A 16,121-nucleotide genomic window follows, 5' to 3' on the forward strand; every position below is an offset into this window, starting at 1 on the left:
TTTAGGACTCAACCATCTCAGTCAGCGGTGTTGTTGCTGAGCCACTCTTGATGATGGACAATGAAAATGTCCACCCAGAGGACATTTTGTGCCTTTGTCCTCCTCAGTGATTCCTCCAAGGAGTGTTCAGCAAAGCCAGTGATCAGTCTAGGGGATGGACATGATGCTGTACAGCACAGTGCCACATTGATTGCACACCTACAGCATGTGCCAACAGCTTTTGTTGTAAACACACTGAATGTGCTTCACTGAAATGGCCATGTCCCAAATTCTGTTGCCCCCTTATTTAAGAAGGATAGCAAGGATAATCCAGGAAATTATAGACTGGTGAGCCTGACGTCAGTGGTGGGGAAGCTGCTGGAGAAGATACTGAGGGATAGGATCTATTTACATTTGGAAGAAAATGGGCTTATTAGTGATAGGCAGCATGGTTTTGTGCAGGGAAGGTCATATCTTACCAACTTGATAGAATTCTTTGAGGAAGTGACAAAGTTGATAGATGAGGGAAGGGCTGTAGCTGTCATATACATGGACTTCAGTAAGGCGTTTGATAAGGTTCCCCATGGTAGGCTGATGGAGAAAGTGAAGTCGCGTGGGGTCCAGGGTGTATTAGCTAGATGGATGGAGAACTGGCTGGGCAACAGGAGACAGAGAGTTGTAGTGGAAGGGAGTTTCTCAAAATGGAGAACTGTGACCAGTGGTGTTCCACAGGGATCCATGTTGGGACCACTGTTTTTTGTGATATATATAAATGATCTGGAGGAAGGTATAGATGGTCTGATTAGCAAGTTTGCAGATGACACTAAGATTGGTGGAGTAGCAGATAGTGAAGGAGACTGTCGGAAAATGCAGCAGAATACAGATAGATTGGAGAGTTGGGCGGAGAAATGGCAGATGGAGTTCAATCCAGGCAAATGCGAGGTGATGCATTTTGGAAGATCTAATTCAAGAGCGAACTATACGGTTAATGGAAAAGCCCTGAGGAAAATTGATGCACAGAGAGATCTGGGTGTTCAGGTCCATTGTACCCTGAAGGTGGCAACGCAGGTGGATAGAGTGGTCAAGAAGGCATACGGCATGCTTTCATTCGTCAGACGGGGTATTGAGTACGAGAGTTGGCAGGTCATGTTACAGTTGTATAGGACTTTGGTTCGACCACATTTGGAATACTGCGTACAGTTCTGGTCGCCACGTTACCAAAAGGGTGTGGATGCTTTGGAGAGGGTTCCGAGGAGATTCACCAGGATGTTGCCTGGTATGGAGGGCGCTAGCTATGAAGCGAGGTTGAGTAGATTAGGATTCTTTACATTAGAAAGATGGAGGTTGAGGGGGGACCTGATTGAGGTCTACAAAATCATGAGAGGTATAGACAAGGTGGATAGCAAGAAGCTTTTTCCCAGAGTGGGGGACTCAGTTACTCGGGGTCACGATTTCAAGGTGAGAGGGGAAAAGTTTAAGGGAGATACGTGTGGAAAGTTCTTTACGCAGAGGGTGGTGGGTGCCTGGAACACGTTGCCAGCGGAGGTGGTAGAGGCGGGCATTTAAGATGTATCTAGACAGATACATGAATGGGCAGGGAGCAGAGGGATACAGATCCTTGGAAAATAGGCGACAGGATTAGATAGAGGATCTGGATCGGCGCTGGCTTGGAGGGCCGAAGGGCCTGTTCCTGTGCTGTAATTTTCTTTGTTCTTTGTTCTTAAGGGAAGTAGACCGCAGTCAAGTCAAAGGAGATTGTTGTCAGTCAGAGGCTACTGGCCCGGTAAGTCAAGGATGTCATCATATATCGGTCTGGGGCTTGGACATGTTTGGGGTGGTCAGTGTCAGGGATTCCCAGTCATTACAGTCTGGAAAGTGGGCCACTGTGAGTCTTGCAGGTCCAGTGCAACCAGTCAGTGGTGGATAGTCAATGGGCAGCTTCACAGAGATCAGTCAGTGATTTGGTCACTCATTAGGACCGTCCTTTCAAGTCATTCTGTTGGGTGACAACATGACAATATCAAGATGTTATGCCAGTCTGGCATTAGGGAACAAATAGTTCCAGGTAAACAATTAGGAGCATAGCATACAACAATTTACGAATTAAAACTTTAACCTTGTTATAAACTTCTTCTCAAACACACACAAAGACAGACACAGACAGAAAAAAACTCATCATCGTTCTGGGTGGAGGGAAAACTGTGAAAGCAGCTTGATCATCTCTTGTCACAGGATCTGCTGGAGGTGGCTTTTGTACTATCAAAATGCTGCCTCCATACCTTCCTTCTTTAGACACTTCCATTGATTCAGAAGAAACAGGTTGGTTGGTTCACATTTATAAAAGGACTCTGACTTATTAAATAAAAGTCACAGATTACAGAAAGTACTAAAAAAAATGTAAACTGGTTTTCTTCAGGCTTTAAGTAGCTTTTACTGCAGAGAGTAGAATGAGCAGCTTGGTGGCTCAGTGGTTAGCACTGCTGCTTCACAGTGCCAGGAACACAGGTTTGATTCCAGCCTTGGGTGACTGTGTAGCATTTGCACATTCTCCCCATGTCTGTGTGGGTTTGTCTGGGTACTCCAGTTTCCTCCCACAGTCCAGAGATGTGCGGGTTAAGTGGATCAGTCATACTAAATTGCCCATAGTGTCCTGGGATGTGTAGGCTAGGTGAATTAGCCATGGGAAATGTAGGTTTACAGGGATGGGATGGGGGTTGTATCTGGGTGGGATGCTGCTCAGAGGGTCGTGTGGACTCGATGTATTGAATGGTCGGCTTCCACATTGTGGGGATTCTATGCTTCTTCCTTTTATAAACTGCAGGAATCATTCAACAATCTTTGGTTTTTCAAACCTTCTTTTTCAAAACTACAGAAAAGTTGAAAAAAAGGCATGGTCTTTACAAAGTAAAGTAGAAATACATTTACAAATGTAAGATAACACAGTTTGGAGCTGGAGGCACACAGCAGGCCAGGCAGCATCAGAGGAGCAGGAAAGTTGATGTTTTGGGTCGCAACCATTCTTCAGAAATGGGGAGGGGCAAGGGAGCTCAGAAATAAATAGAGAGAGGAGGGGTGGGGCTGGGGTAGGTAGGTGGGATGGTGATAGGTTAGTGCAGGTATGGAGTGATAGGGATTGGCCATTGAGGTGGGAGGGGCAGATAGGTGGGAGAGAAGATGGACAGGTTGTTTCAGGTCAAGGAGGCGGGGATGAAAGGGAGGGTTGGTCATGGGATGAGGCAGGGGTGGGGAGATTTTGAAACTGGTTAAAATTCATGTTTAAGCCATTGGGCTGTTGGCTCCCTAGGCGGAATATGAGATGCTGCTTCTCCAGTTTGTGTGTGGCATCATTGTGACGCAGGAGGAGGCCCAAGATGGACATATTGCCCAGGGAGTCGGAGGGGGAGTTGAAATGGTTCGCGACTGGACGGTGTTGTCGTTAGTTGTGAACAGAGCGATGGTGCTCTACAAAGCAGTCTCCGAGCCTCCACTTGGTCTCACCAATGTAGAGGAGACCACATTGGGAGCAGCGGATGCAATAGACCAAGTTGACGGGATGTGCAGATGAACCCTTGTCTACTGTGGAAAGTTTGTGTGTTGAAGGCAGGTGAGGGGAGAGGTGTAGGGGCAGGTGTAGCACTTCCTGCAGTTGCAGGGAAAGGTGCCGGGGTTCGTGAGGCTAGTGGGGACTGTGGAACAGACAAGGGAGTCGCGGAGAGAACGGTACCTAGGAAGGACAGATAGGGGTGGGGAGGGAAATATATCTTTGGTTGTGCGGCTGGATTGTAGGTGGCAGAAGTGGTGGAGAATGATGCATTGGATACGGAGTTTGGTGGAGTGATATGTGAGGACAAGGGGGATTCTGTCTTTGTTTTTGTTGAGGGGGGGATGTGAGGGCAGAGGTGCGGGAAACGCAAGAGATGTGGTTGAGTGAGATTCTATTTCCAATGGAGTTTCACCAATGCCATCGACATGCACTCAGAATCTCCCACCATGTGTAGAATGAAGGGATGGCAGCAATTGACCTGGTGTATAACTGGACTTTAAATATGGTACCAGCAGCAAAAATCCTGGAAGATCCGAGCAGTAGTGAGTGCAGCTGATGAGCACAAGATAGCATGAGAGGTGCCAAAGTGGCATGGTGTGTACGTGATGAGGTGAGCAGCAAAGAATTGAATTCAGATAACTCGGTTGAGCTCATTGGTACCTTAGATAAAATTCAGACCTGAAAAACTGCTGCATTTGATAAACTATCACTGGTGAACAAAATATTTGTCTGCACCATGTGTCATTCTTTGGGTAGAATAAATCTGCCTGACATCAGTACTAAATTCACCTTTTATCATCTGTGTCCCCTTTGCCATAATCTGCCGTTTTAGTTTGAGAAAATGTTTTAGATTTATGTTTTATATCTTCTGTTGCACTATCTTTCACTTTATTACAAAACAATGTGTTATTGCTCTTTTTCAGAGAAACTACAGCACAGAATGCTGAGGCACTAACAATTAGCTTCATTATTTTCAAATCTCCATTGTGATAAAAGTCTATTATTATTACTTGGGAGCTTGATTTTAATGTAGAGTTAACATGGAATTTTGGTTTTCAATGCTGTGGAGGGGACTATTTTAAAAGAAAGGTCAGAAAATCATTTTTGAACTGTGTATTCAAAATAGCCTTTCCAAGAAAACGTGTAAACTAAAATTAAATGGGGAGATATTTGCCAGGGTTTTTACTAGATGTAATAATTACAACCTACAAAAAGGAAAGATATCAAGGGGCTGCAAGTAGGTTGAATTTAGAAGAAAAATTCCATTCTGGTGGAAGGACAATTTTTAGTTTTGGCAGCCTCCAGGCCAATAGAGCTTAACTTTAGACAGGGCTAATAAAAAGGCCTGTGTTTTTTCCTTAAGATTCAGAGTAAAAAATTTTGAGTTAGTTTTGCTGTGTGTCTCAAGGAGAGACAATAATGGAGAGAACCACAGTGAAAGTGCAGATAGTTACTGAAAAGTAATGTCTATAATCTCATTGGTTCGGTAAGAAATTTTAAACGGAAGATAGGAGTGATACTTCACTCGGTTGAGTATAAAGGATCTTGCTGGATAAAAGGTTTGAATTTCTTTGTTGCTATTTATAAGATCCTTGTTAATAATCTTATATATACATACTTAGTTATTTTTCTTTTACTTTGTATCATAAACTTATATTATTTTGTTAAAAGTACTTTTAGTAACCAAATGGCAAAAATAAAATTGATAGTCTGTCAGGCCAGGTTTCACTCTAGCATCTGATTTGTCCAGCTTTACCATCAGCTGGGATCATAATTATAAATGTATTTTCAGCATCTGAAGGACAGCTGCATTGGACTTGAAATAATAACTCTGTTTTTCTCTCCACAGATGCTATCTAGCCTGCTGAGTTTCTCCAGCATTTTGTTTTTATGAGAGATTTCCAGCATCCATAGTATTTTGCTTCTTTATGAATGTATTTTTTTAATTGTTTTGCATAGCTACAGCAATTGTTAATATTTTTACTTGCAGAAGTGCTAATGTCGTATACAAATCTACAGGAGATGACAACCGAAGCAGCACTAACAGATTTTTTAACAACTTTTAAAAACAATGCGGAACAAATGCAGGATGCAGTGAATGATCTGATGCCATTCCAAAATCAGCATAGTGATGGTAAGAAATAACACATGAGCAGCATTGTATTTCCTTTTTATTTCTTAAATTATTCTACAATATCAGGCAGATGTCTGGTTCCCAGCAGATCAAAGAAAGTGGACATTAAACATTGCTAGACCAACTTCAGACCAGTCAATATGCAAAGGAGCAACCAGAAGCTAAAAGGTAGAATTGTTGAGCATAGTAGAAACGCATTGGGTGTCATTGACAATTTACTTGGATACATCATTTTACTTCCATATTGTCCTAGTTCAGGCCTTCCGTGCATATTGCTCCATATTTGGAGAAAACATTGAATCTGTGTTACTAGACCTTCCAGCTAGTTACCCATTAAATTAATTTGAGAATTCAACACAAGTTGTGAGACATATATAAAAAGCCAGTGTCATGCAGCTGCGGACCATGTTATGGGGTGAATGACTCATGAACGAAACACAGTACTAACCCATATCTAGTAGAGGCTCATGACTAGCTATAGGTCCACAGTCTATAATGTCTTATGGTTAGTATACATCCTCCCATCTCTAGTTGCTGAAACTTGTTATGTCTGACTATGCAAATACATAGAAATGGGATTTATGTCAAAATAACAACTATGAAAAAAATGCCTTTAAATAATGATTGTTAGCAGCATGTTTGCTGCTTGCATCTTCGTACATTTTATGGACTACAGAACAACTTGCTTTTCCATGGGATTAATCCAAAAAAAGCAGCAAAATGATGGGCAGTAGGCATTACCAGAGTGACGGTCATTTTTTTTCTTTAGGATGTTGTTGCAAACCTACCATAATGTATAACAATGCATTGTAAAGCAGCATGGTTATTTACATCCTTTCACAGTGTTTTTATTTTAGTTCTGTTCTGTTTCATAAAAAAGGTCGACATTAACCTGGTTGAACAAATACTTTTACTGCTGTAGTATAAAATGTGTGTGGTATTACATTGTCATATTCTTGATAATTATTCAACGTTTCTTCATTCTCGCAGCTAAATATCATCTATTGCTCACTAAACTTGAGTTATAACATCTGGGAGTAATTTCCACATTCTCACTCTTGTCCAGCAGGCTCCCTATTGGGATCGTAAACTTGAATCTATACTATTTTAAAATTTCAACCAAAATTTTACAGTTTGATGCATTAAAAAAAATCTGTAAATTTAAATAGATTTGATATACAGAATATTTTTTCCCTGTAAAAGTGTAAATGAGCAGTGTAGTAAATGAATGAAAATTTACAGGCAGAGAAAATTAAATAGAACATTATACAGATCTGCGGAGATTTCTGACTTAAGATCTCAAGAGTGAATTTCCAGCTTGCGCCCATAATGTACTTGAAATTGAATGGATTAGGTTACAGTTCACATTTCCATAAAATTAATTTTCTTATCTACAAATGTAAATTAATCCATCCTGATTTACAAATACAGGAAGTGACTTTAAAAAAGATTTACTGAACCATTTATCAGTTTCATTGTTATATACTAGTCAGTTTCATCGTAAGTTAAGATTTTTTAACATCAAAAATACTCTTAACATGTATCCATTAGTTCCTTATCAGGACTGTACGAATTGGGAGCAGGAATAGACTACTCAGCACCTTGAGAGTATTCTGCCATTCATTAAGATCATGGCTGATCTGATTACTGCACATTCCCACCTACACCTGAGACCTTTCACCTTGTTACTTATCAAGAATCTGTGTACATCTGCTTTTTGAGGAAGAAGTCAGAAGTCACATGATATCAGGTTATAGTCCAACAGGTTTGTTTGAAATCACAAGGTTTTGGAGCGCTGCTCCTTTGTTTGGTGAAGATACCTGACAGAGGAACATCGCACTGAAATCTTGTAATTTCAAATAAACCTGTTGGACTATAATCTGATATTGTGTGACTTCTGACTTTGTCAACCTCAGTCCAATGCCATCACCTCCACATTCTGAGGAATAAAGTTCCAAAGACCCACGACTGTCTAAGACAAAAAAATCCTTATTTCTGTCTTAAGTTGATGACCCCTAATTGTGAAACAGTGACCTGTAGATCTAGATTCTATTGTAAGTGGCAGCTTCCACATGTTCCCTCTCAATACCCTCAGCGTCTTAAGTTTCAAACAAGATGCCTCGTTAGTAACAGCATTGTATTCCACCATAATTAGTAACCTCGTGGCTGGCATATCACTCACCCTAGCATTACCATCAAACCAAAAGACTAACCATGGTTCAGTGAGGAGTGCAGGAGTGCATGCCAGGAACATGTGTAAAAATGAGGTATCAACCTAATGACAACGCACGACCGAATGCACTCTGCACGGTAAGAGAAATATGCTGTACACAGAACTAAATGATCAGAAAGTGTATAGACCAAATCAATATTTTGCCATGCTATCACCACCAGTGATATTGATAATGGATAATTAAACAACCAGGGGGATGAGAAGACTCCACAATATCCCCATCCAGAATGTGGATGAAGAGGAAAATGCTGAAGCATTTGCAACCATCTTCAGACAGGGCTGTCAAGTGGCTGATCCATCTCAACCTTCTCTTGAGTTTCCCAGCATTACAGATGCCAATCTTCAGCCAATTAGAAATGCTCCATGTGATAACAAGAAACGCCTGAACACATGGAGTACAGCAAAGGCTTTGGACCTTGATATAATCTTAGCTGTAGTCTTCAACATGTGCTCCAAAGCATTCTATGCACTAACCAAAGTGTACCAGGACAACTGCAATTCTAGCAGCCACTTGACAAAATGGAAAATTGCTCAGGTATGTCCTGTCCACTAAAGGAGGACAAATCCAATTCACCAATTACTGTCACATCAGTTTACTCTCAATCATCAGCAAAGTGATGGAAGATATCATTGACACTGCTATCAATGGCAATTCTTTAGCAATAATTGGTCATTGATACTTATATTAGATCCCATCAGGCTCAATTGATTCCAGACTGTGTTATAGCTTTGGCCCAAACATGGCCCAAAGAGATAAATTTCAGAGATGATGTGAAACTGACTGTCCTTGACATCAAGTGAACGTTTGATTGAGCATGGCATCAAAGAGCCCTGTTAAAATTGATCTGAATGGGATATGAGAGATTAAACTCTCCACTGGTGCAAACTTGTGCCCAGCACAAAAGAAGATGGTTGTGATTGTTGCAGGCTAGTCATTTTGGCCTAGGATATCACTGTAGGAATTCCCCAGAGTAGTGTCCTAGGCCCAACCCATCTTCAGTTGCTTCAGCAATGACTTTCCCTCCACTATGAGGTCAGAAGTGGGCATATTCACTGATGTTTTTGTAGTGTTCATTTCCCTGATCAAGTGATACTGAAACAGTTAGAATTTCTATGCAGCAAAATCCGGACAACATTCAGGCTTGGCTTCATAAATGGGGACTAACATTCACACTAAATAAGTGCCTTTTAATGACTATATCCAACAAGAGAAAATCTAATCAAAAGCAATATAGTGAAGATGCTACAATCTGAAACCAAATCAGAAAAAACAGGATATACTCAGCACATCTGTCAGCATCTGTAAAAAGAGAATCAGAGTTAACAGACCAAAAACTATAGGGGGTGACTTTGGCCGTCCAGTCCTGGATTGATAAAAGAAAAAAATTGGATTCCAAATTAAAAACCTGATTGTTATTTATAAGTGTACAGCAAATGTTTTGATTAAAGAAAGGATTAGACTGTGATAAAACTGCAATCGTACCCCCTGTAGAAACTCCGTTCATAAAAACAGACATGGGCTAGATTTAACAGGGCGCTAAAATCCCAGCCCTCCCACTATCCTGACAGCTGCCCACAATCATTTACTACTGAGACTAAATTAATTGGTTGGAGGTGCAATTTCTACTCCTCTTAGGAGGAAGTCCCATGACAAGGCAACCAGATGACTAGCACTTTAGTGATCCCAGATGTCGCAGTGGCACTATAGTGACTACAAGCAATCCCAAATGCCAGTGTAGACTAGACTAACAGCTAAGTCCATGGTTTCACCAGGGGCAAGTTAGCAGATTCTGCTGAGGAGGCTGATGGGGATTGGTGGCCAGGAGTCTCCACTGGGCACAGGGCTCTCTAATAGGAGGTTCCTCTCCAGCCCTTAGACTGTGACCATAAAACTGTCAGGTTTCCCATTGTCGTGGGCCTCTCCCTTCCCATGAATTTAATATAAGTCATTTTTAATTCATTGACGGGATGTGGGCACTGCTGGCTAAACCACCTTTTCTTACCTAAACCTGGTGAGTTGCTGCAGTTCACCTTGTAGATGGTATCCGCTGTTCTCACTGTTCATTGGTGGTCAAAGCTGTTTAAGGCAGTAGATGGGGTGAAATTCAAGTGGGCTGTTTTGTCCTGGATAGCCTAGAGCTCGAAACATAGAGCATAAATAAGTTAACAATTTCATAAGTTATCAGTGTCAAGTGTGTACCTTCAAATGCCAATCCCACTAACTGGATCACTAGCTTCACTCAAAGCTCAATTGACTTTCATCACTCAGGACATAGACCTAACCTAGCCTCCACATACTTTACCCTTATCCTTCAACACTCAACAAACCTGATACCTCCTTATCTCGTGGCTTACATTAATTGACAGCTATTAAACCATGACAGTTGGATCACCCAAACATATTACGTGAGGCTCACTGGCACACTTCCCTCTTTCTTACAAAAGCCAGTGGAACACAAAAGAAGGCAGCAGGAAGAAATGGAAGCGGCATACCTGTATATTTTGATGTCCATGGAGGAGATGATGCTGACAGTCTTTGTATTATCCTTCTCTGAATTATCCTTTACTTTCTGCTCACAACTCCTTCTGCTTTGGGTGGCCTCTGATCATTCTCCAAGTCGTGCTCAATGCCAAGACGAAACCTTAATAGGCCACCCATATTTGGAAGTAACTGGTTTGTGTTTAAGTCACCATCAAAGTACTTCTTCAACAACAATGTCTAGTCCCTTTAAACCATTTAAACTTCTGAGAAATATAGAAAAACACCTAAAATGTATAGAATATTAGCAACAACTAGAGGAAATAATACAACAACTAACCTTTAACTAATTCACACCTTTCAATAGAGCTGGTATGGTGGAGGAAAACCTGTATGTTTAACAGTGCAAGGCTAAACACACCATAGAGCTCCAAGATGGCACCACAGTTTTCATACTATGGATATCATGACCTATTTATGCTGTAGGTGCTGGACTACATGATGTGTTCATAGCAGAAAAATCTCAGAGCACCCTTTTATTTTCAATCCATTTGTATAGGATCTAACACTTGCTTAAGGTTATTGTTTACCCCTATCCAATGTGTAGACAATATATTCCCTATTAAGTGTGCCTGTACTACTGACCTAACATTTTTGGGCCTTCAGAGGTTGCATTGGCATGCTACACACCCCTTGTAACCCACTTTAGACACCTTCACAATTTTGTCTGTATCCTTTTTATAATCAAAAGCAGTCTGGTATTATTCCATTAAGTGTTGTTGGTAATCATATGGTGCAATGGTACGGAACCACTGTTCACTTAATAAAAGTTGCAAATGTAGATTTTGGTGACACATCCCACTGCAAACACCATATTACACTGCAAAACAATTTCATTTCTTGTGTAAATTATAATTGCATTTATTTAGTGCTTTTCCAACCACTAAATATCTCAGAGTGCCTTACATCCAATCAGGTATTTTTGAAGTGCAGTCACTGCTGTACTGTGGAAAAACACCTGCCAATTTGCACACAACAAGCTCCTACACATGAATGTGACAATGACTGAATAATTGTTTTTGTGATGTTGTTTGAGGGATAAAAATTGGCCAGGTGACAGGGATCGCTCCTCAACTTTTACTTGGAATTGTGCCACAAAATCTTTTATGTCCACTTCAGAAAGTAGATGGCTTCAGTTTAATATCTGATCCAAAAGCTGGCACAATAGCACAGTATTTCACTGAAGTGTCAGCCTTTCTTTTTGATTCTCAGTCTTGGAGTGGGACTTAAACTCAGAGATTTGCCATTGACAATATAAGAGTTAGAATTTATGTAATTTTGTCATGATTTTGTAATTAGTTCCCAATTTTTTTCCCATACAGTTTATCTGTGTCTGTAAAAGTTTGTTGATAATTATACTTAAAAACATTCAACTACATACCTATTCCTGTCAAGGTTATTTTGATATATGTATTTATTTCTTGGAATGAGTAAATCTATTTCACTGTTCCTCTTGAAATGGAATATCTACTTTAATCTGAACATGTTACTATCTTCCTTTTTAAGGTGATGAGGCTCTATCCAGATTTGGGAAAGAATTCTTCCTTTCCTTGGAATGCTGTGTCAAAGATTGTAAAGAACAACGAGATTCATTGGCCAGTGAACTTGAAACCTTGAAGGAAGAGTTCAGTCATGCCCTAGAAACTCTTCACAATCTGAGAAAAGAGAACATGGAAAAAAAGACTGATGGTGGTCATTCCTCACAATTTGCTTCAAAGCCACGAAAACCAGATGGAAAAGTAAAAGTGGATGGAAATGCTAGCACACCACAAAATGAGGCAACAAGACCAGAGCTTAAAACCGAAGCATTTACCATTGCAACAGCTTCTTCTCTAAAACTTCGACCTGGGGAACCAAGGATGTCTAATGAAAGTATAACTACCATTGTAGAATCACAACATGATCTCTCCAAACAGGGTAGCTCTGAAAAATGCATCAGTCAAGGTACAGCTAAACCAGTCCAAAAAAGCAAAACTAAAATGAAACAACAAAGGCCACCTTGGCAGGACTGAGCAATAGATCTTCTGTTACTTGGCACACTGGTATTTTGAAATTAGTAACAGTTCATGAGTAGAAAAATAAAGTCAGAAGCCGAGGGTTAATGGTTCACAGACATAGCCACCTGGGCAGCAAATGTACTAGGGCTTCCACAGGAAATGGAATACACTTGAAAATTTTTTTTTCTGGTGTTAGTCAGTGTTCACATCTTAATTTTTTAATTTTTTTAAATAATTTTTGTATTAATCTACAGAGGCCACAGGTGTGAATAATAGTTTTCCTATCTTTTATGGAGAAATGGTTTACATTTTGCGTTTAATGTACCATGCACAAAAAAGTGTGTGAGCTTTACTTCATATCCATTGTTAACACTTGGATTCTGACAGACTATAGATTATTGCAAATAATAGTGATCTTGTACTATTTTACAAAGATATAGATTTTACAAAAACTTTAAAATCAATACTTTACAATACAATAGAAAAAATCCAGTTGAAACAACTAATTTGGTAATAAAATCTGCTTTTTTTAGGAAAATGTATTCATAAACATGTATTGATGACAGGGTTTTAGTTTAAAATTTCCAGAATAGGAAATATTACTTCAGAATATGAAACAATTATAATGTTAAGTAGAGAATCCAGGGAAACTGGACATAAATAAATATTGTAAATTGAAGGCTAATTATTATGAAACATGCAAAAGATTTTAACAGCAGGCAGACTACTGATTCTGCAATGCATCAGAAATAGTTGTGGAACGATGATTTTCATTGAATTGGCCAATGAGTAGACAGAGGGCATGCTTGCCTTTCAAGTAAGGATGGTGATGGACTCGTGGAGCTGGAGGATCATTAAGAAGAAAGAAACAACAGAATCTCCTTGCAGGCAAGGGAGGTGGAGGCTTCCTCCAACTTGAAGCATCCTCTCAGCAACTTAAAGCAAATTGAATCAAACAATGGCTCCAGCTCTGGGCCAATATGTTGGAGGTATAGCCTCTCCTCAGGGATGTGTACAGATAGGCAAGGGAGGGCCACAAGCCCTACCTTACACCCAAACTTTCATTGGGAGACCACGAGTGCCTGGCCTTTTCCTGTCACCCCATGTGATTCACGTGCCAACTGGAAAATTTCAGTCAGGCTCAGTTAATTTTAATCATGCCTTACTTGGCTACTGACACTTGTGGATGAATAGACCTTCCCTGCACCCTGGCACTCGCCCTCTTTGACTCTGCTAGTGCTGACACACCCACTGGTTTCCATTTTTTGTCCTTTAATGGCAAAAAGGCTGTCCTTAGTTACTTAATTTAAAGTTATTTAGGAATACATGAAGATTATGCCAATAGTGAGATCAATGCCACTTAACACTATTATGAAATAAATTAGTCAACTGTATTGTCTGCAATGGTGACCACAAATGTGCAGTTAAACATGGAAATCCAAACGTTTCTGTTAGTAATCCTGCTCTTTCAAACCCTGTACTGTAATACCTCATTGATAGACTTGGTATTGAAATCACTGCAAGGAAGTGAAATTGCTGTCTTTAACCACTAGTACCAAAAAACACACTAGAAATGTTAGGGTCAGTCCATTCAGGTGCAAGTGAATCCTTAAACAATGTGATAATTTGCAATCACCGTCAAAGAAACTCCTACAAGTTTAATTTTGTAAGCATGGGGACTCATTTGTTCAGAAATTGTGTCGTAGATTTGTTTTTACATTGTCAATTCCATCTGTCTCTTAATCCTCTTTATTTTGCTTTCTGACAAATCTAAATAGTTGCTTGTTAATACAAAACGTTGCTAAAAGGAGAGAAGAAACGCAAATATTATGAGTGCAAACTAAAGAGCTTTAACTTCTTGTCTTCTTTTAACAAATCTAATTTGTACTTACTGGTTTATGCAGTTGTTTCAAGTTTCAGAAGTATACAACGAGGTGTGTGGCAGGTCCTGAAGTATTTTTTGCTGTCCTCAAAGCTTCTGATAAAACAAGGACTCCTCGACATTATTGCACTACTTGGCTTTCCTCTTGGAAGTGGTCATAACTGGGAGAGTATTTAGAGGGCATGAAGGGCAGGACCAGCTGTTAGTAGAGGGAGGATGAAAAGAAAAAAAAGCAAGTATTTTCAGCCCAAAGAGAGGCCAATCAACCGATTAAGCCTATGCCAGTTCCACAAGGAGCAATCCACTCAGTCCCACTCCCCAACTTAATGCCATATGCCTGAAAATTTACTTCATTAAATGCCTGTCAAATTTCCTTCTGAAATCATTTTTCACTTCTGCAATCCTCATGGGCAGGGAGTTTCAGGTCATTAACACTCACTGCAAAAAACTTTTTTCTTCATGTTGCCCCTGCGCCTTTTATTTGAAGTTATTCTTTCACAGGATGTGGGCACTGCTGACTGGGTGCACCTCTACGTGTACTTGAGAAGGTGCTGGTGAGCCACCTTGAGTGGCTGCAGTCCATGGAAGTAGGTCCACCCACAGTGCTGTCAGGAAAGGAGTTTCAGATTTTTGACTCAATTACAGTGAATCAACAGAGATATAGTTCCAAGTTAGGACGATGTGTGGCTTAGAGGGGAATTTCATTTGCTGACTTTGTCCTTCTAGTTGGTATTGTTCCTAGGTTTGGAAGGTATGGTTGAAGGAACCTTGGTGGATGTTACAATGCTGTGCATTGGTGGCGAAGGAAGTGAATGCTGAAGGTGGTGGATGGGGTGCCAATGAAGTGGACTGCTTTTTCCTGGATGTCAAGTTTCTTGAGTGTTGTTGGAACAGCACTCAACCAGAAAGTAAAAACAACGGACATGCACTTTAATTAGGAGTGTGTGACGAATGTAGGATGACAGCCAGATCCCGCATGAGTGAAATTAGAAAACACATTTACATACAAAGTGTGGAAGAAGGTTAGAATTCTCTTCCACAAACTATAATTGATGGTTAACATTAAAACTGAGATTGATAGTTTTTAACTAAATTTTTAAGGGATATGTGGCTTAAATGGGCATCAGAATTAGGTTTCCTATCTCATTGAATGGCAAAACACAACCTGAAATCTGAATCATCTATTCCTATTCCCATTTATCCTGTAGAGGCTTCATGCTGAATTAACTGTCCACATGGCTCAGTAAGCCTACAAGTATCCATGGGCAGCTCTCAGTGTAGTGCCATTTCTTCATCACCCTGATCTTAAAATCCTGACTAGAGGTAGAAACTGTAAAATTTGAATATCACTGCAATAACATCAGATAAATTTCTCATGATAGCCAATTGCATTCTAAAACATTTCAAAATAAAACAATAAACTCTAAAGAATTGGAAAGTTCTAAACACCCTCACAAAGATTTTTCTATTTCCTTGTATTTGATTTATAAGTAAATTGTTTTATGCTGCAGTTGTTTTAAGAAATGGTGCATTGCAAAAGGAATCTCTCTCATGTCATAAAAGCACAGAGTATAATTATTTCAGGGCTATGAGTAGAATGAGGAATAAGGCTTGCCAGCTGGAAAAATGAAAGACAAGAAAAAAAATTGAAAGGTATAGATTTTCTTTATTAAAATCATTCAAATTTGGACATTTCCACAGTGTCAAATGGAGGGAAACTGCAATGGATCTGCAACAATTGTGACCCAAAAGATGGATCTATACATAACTCCCATCAGGGTCTTTTTTCATTTGCGGTTCGTCAACTCTACCC

General features: G+C 40.0%; 1 protein-coding gene across 2 annotated transcripts in view; it reads left to right on the forward strand.

The window, feature by feature from the left end:
• The window catches only part of LOC125482847, a 112,001-nt gene extending 96,135 nt beyond the window's left edge, over positions 1-15,866 (forward strand). For both annotated transcript variants that reach the window (XM_048595418.1, XM_048595417.1), the window contains 2 exons: positions 5,514-5,657; positions 11,936-15,866. In XM_048595418.1, coding sequence (XP_048451375.1) covers positions 5,514-5,657; positions 11,936-12,441 — 650 coding nt within the window. In that variant the 3' untranslated portion in view covers positions 12,442-15,866. The remainder of the gene's footprint in view (positions 1-5,513; positions 5,658-11,935) is intronic.
• Positions 15,867-16,121: the final 255 nt, after the last annotated feature.

This window comes from Rhincodon typus, chromosome 3 (assembly GCF_021869965.1).
Source record: "Rhincodon typus isolate 14 chromosome 3, sRhiTyp1.1, whole genome shotgun sequence".
NCBI classification, from domain to species: Eukaryota; Metazoa; Chordata; class Chondrichthyes; order Orectolobiformes; family Rhincodontidae; genus Rhincodon; species Rhincodon typus.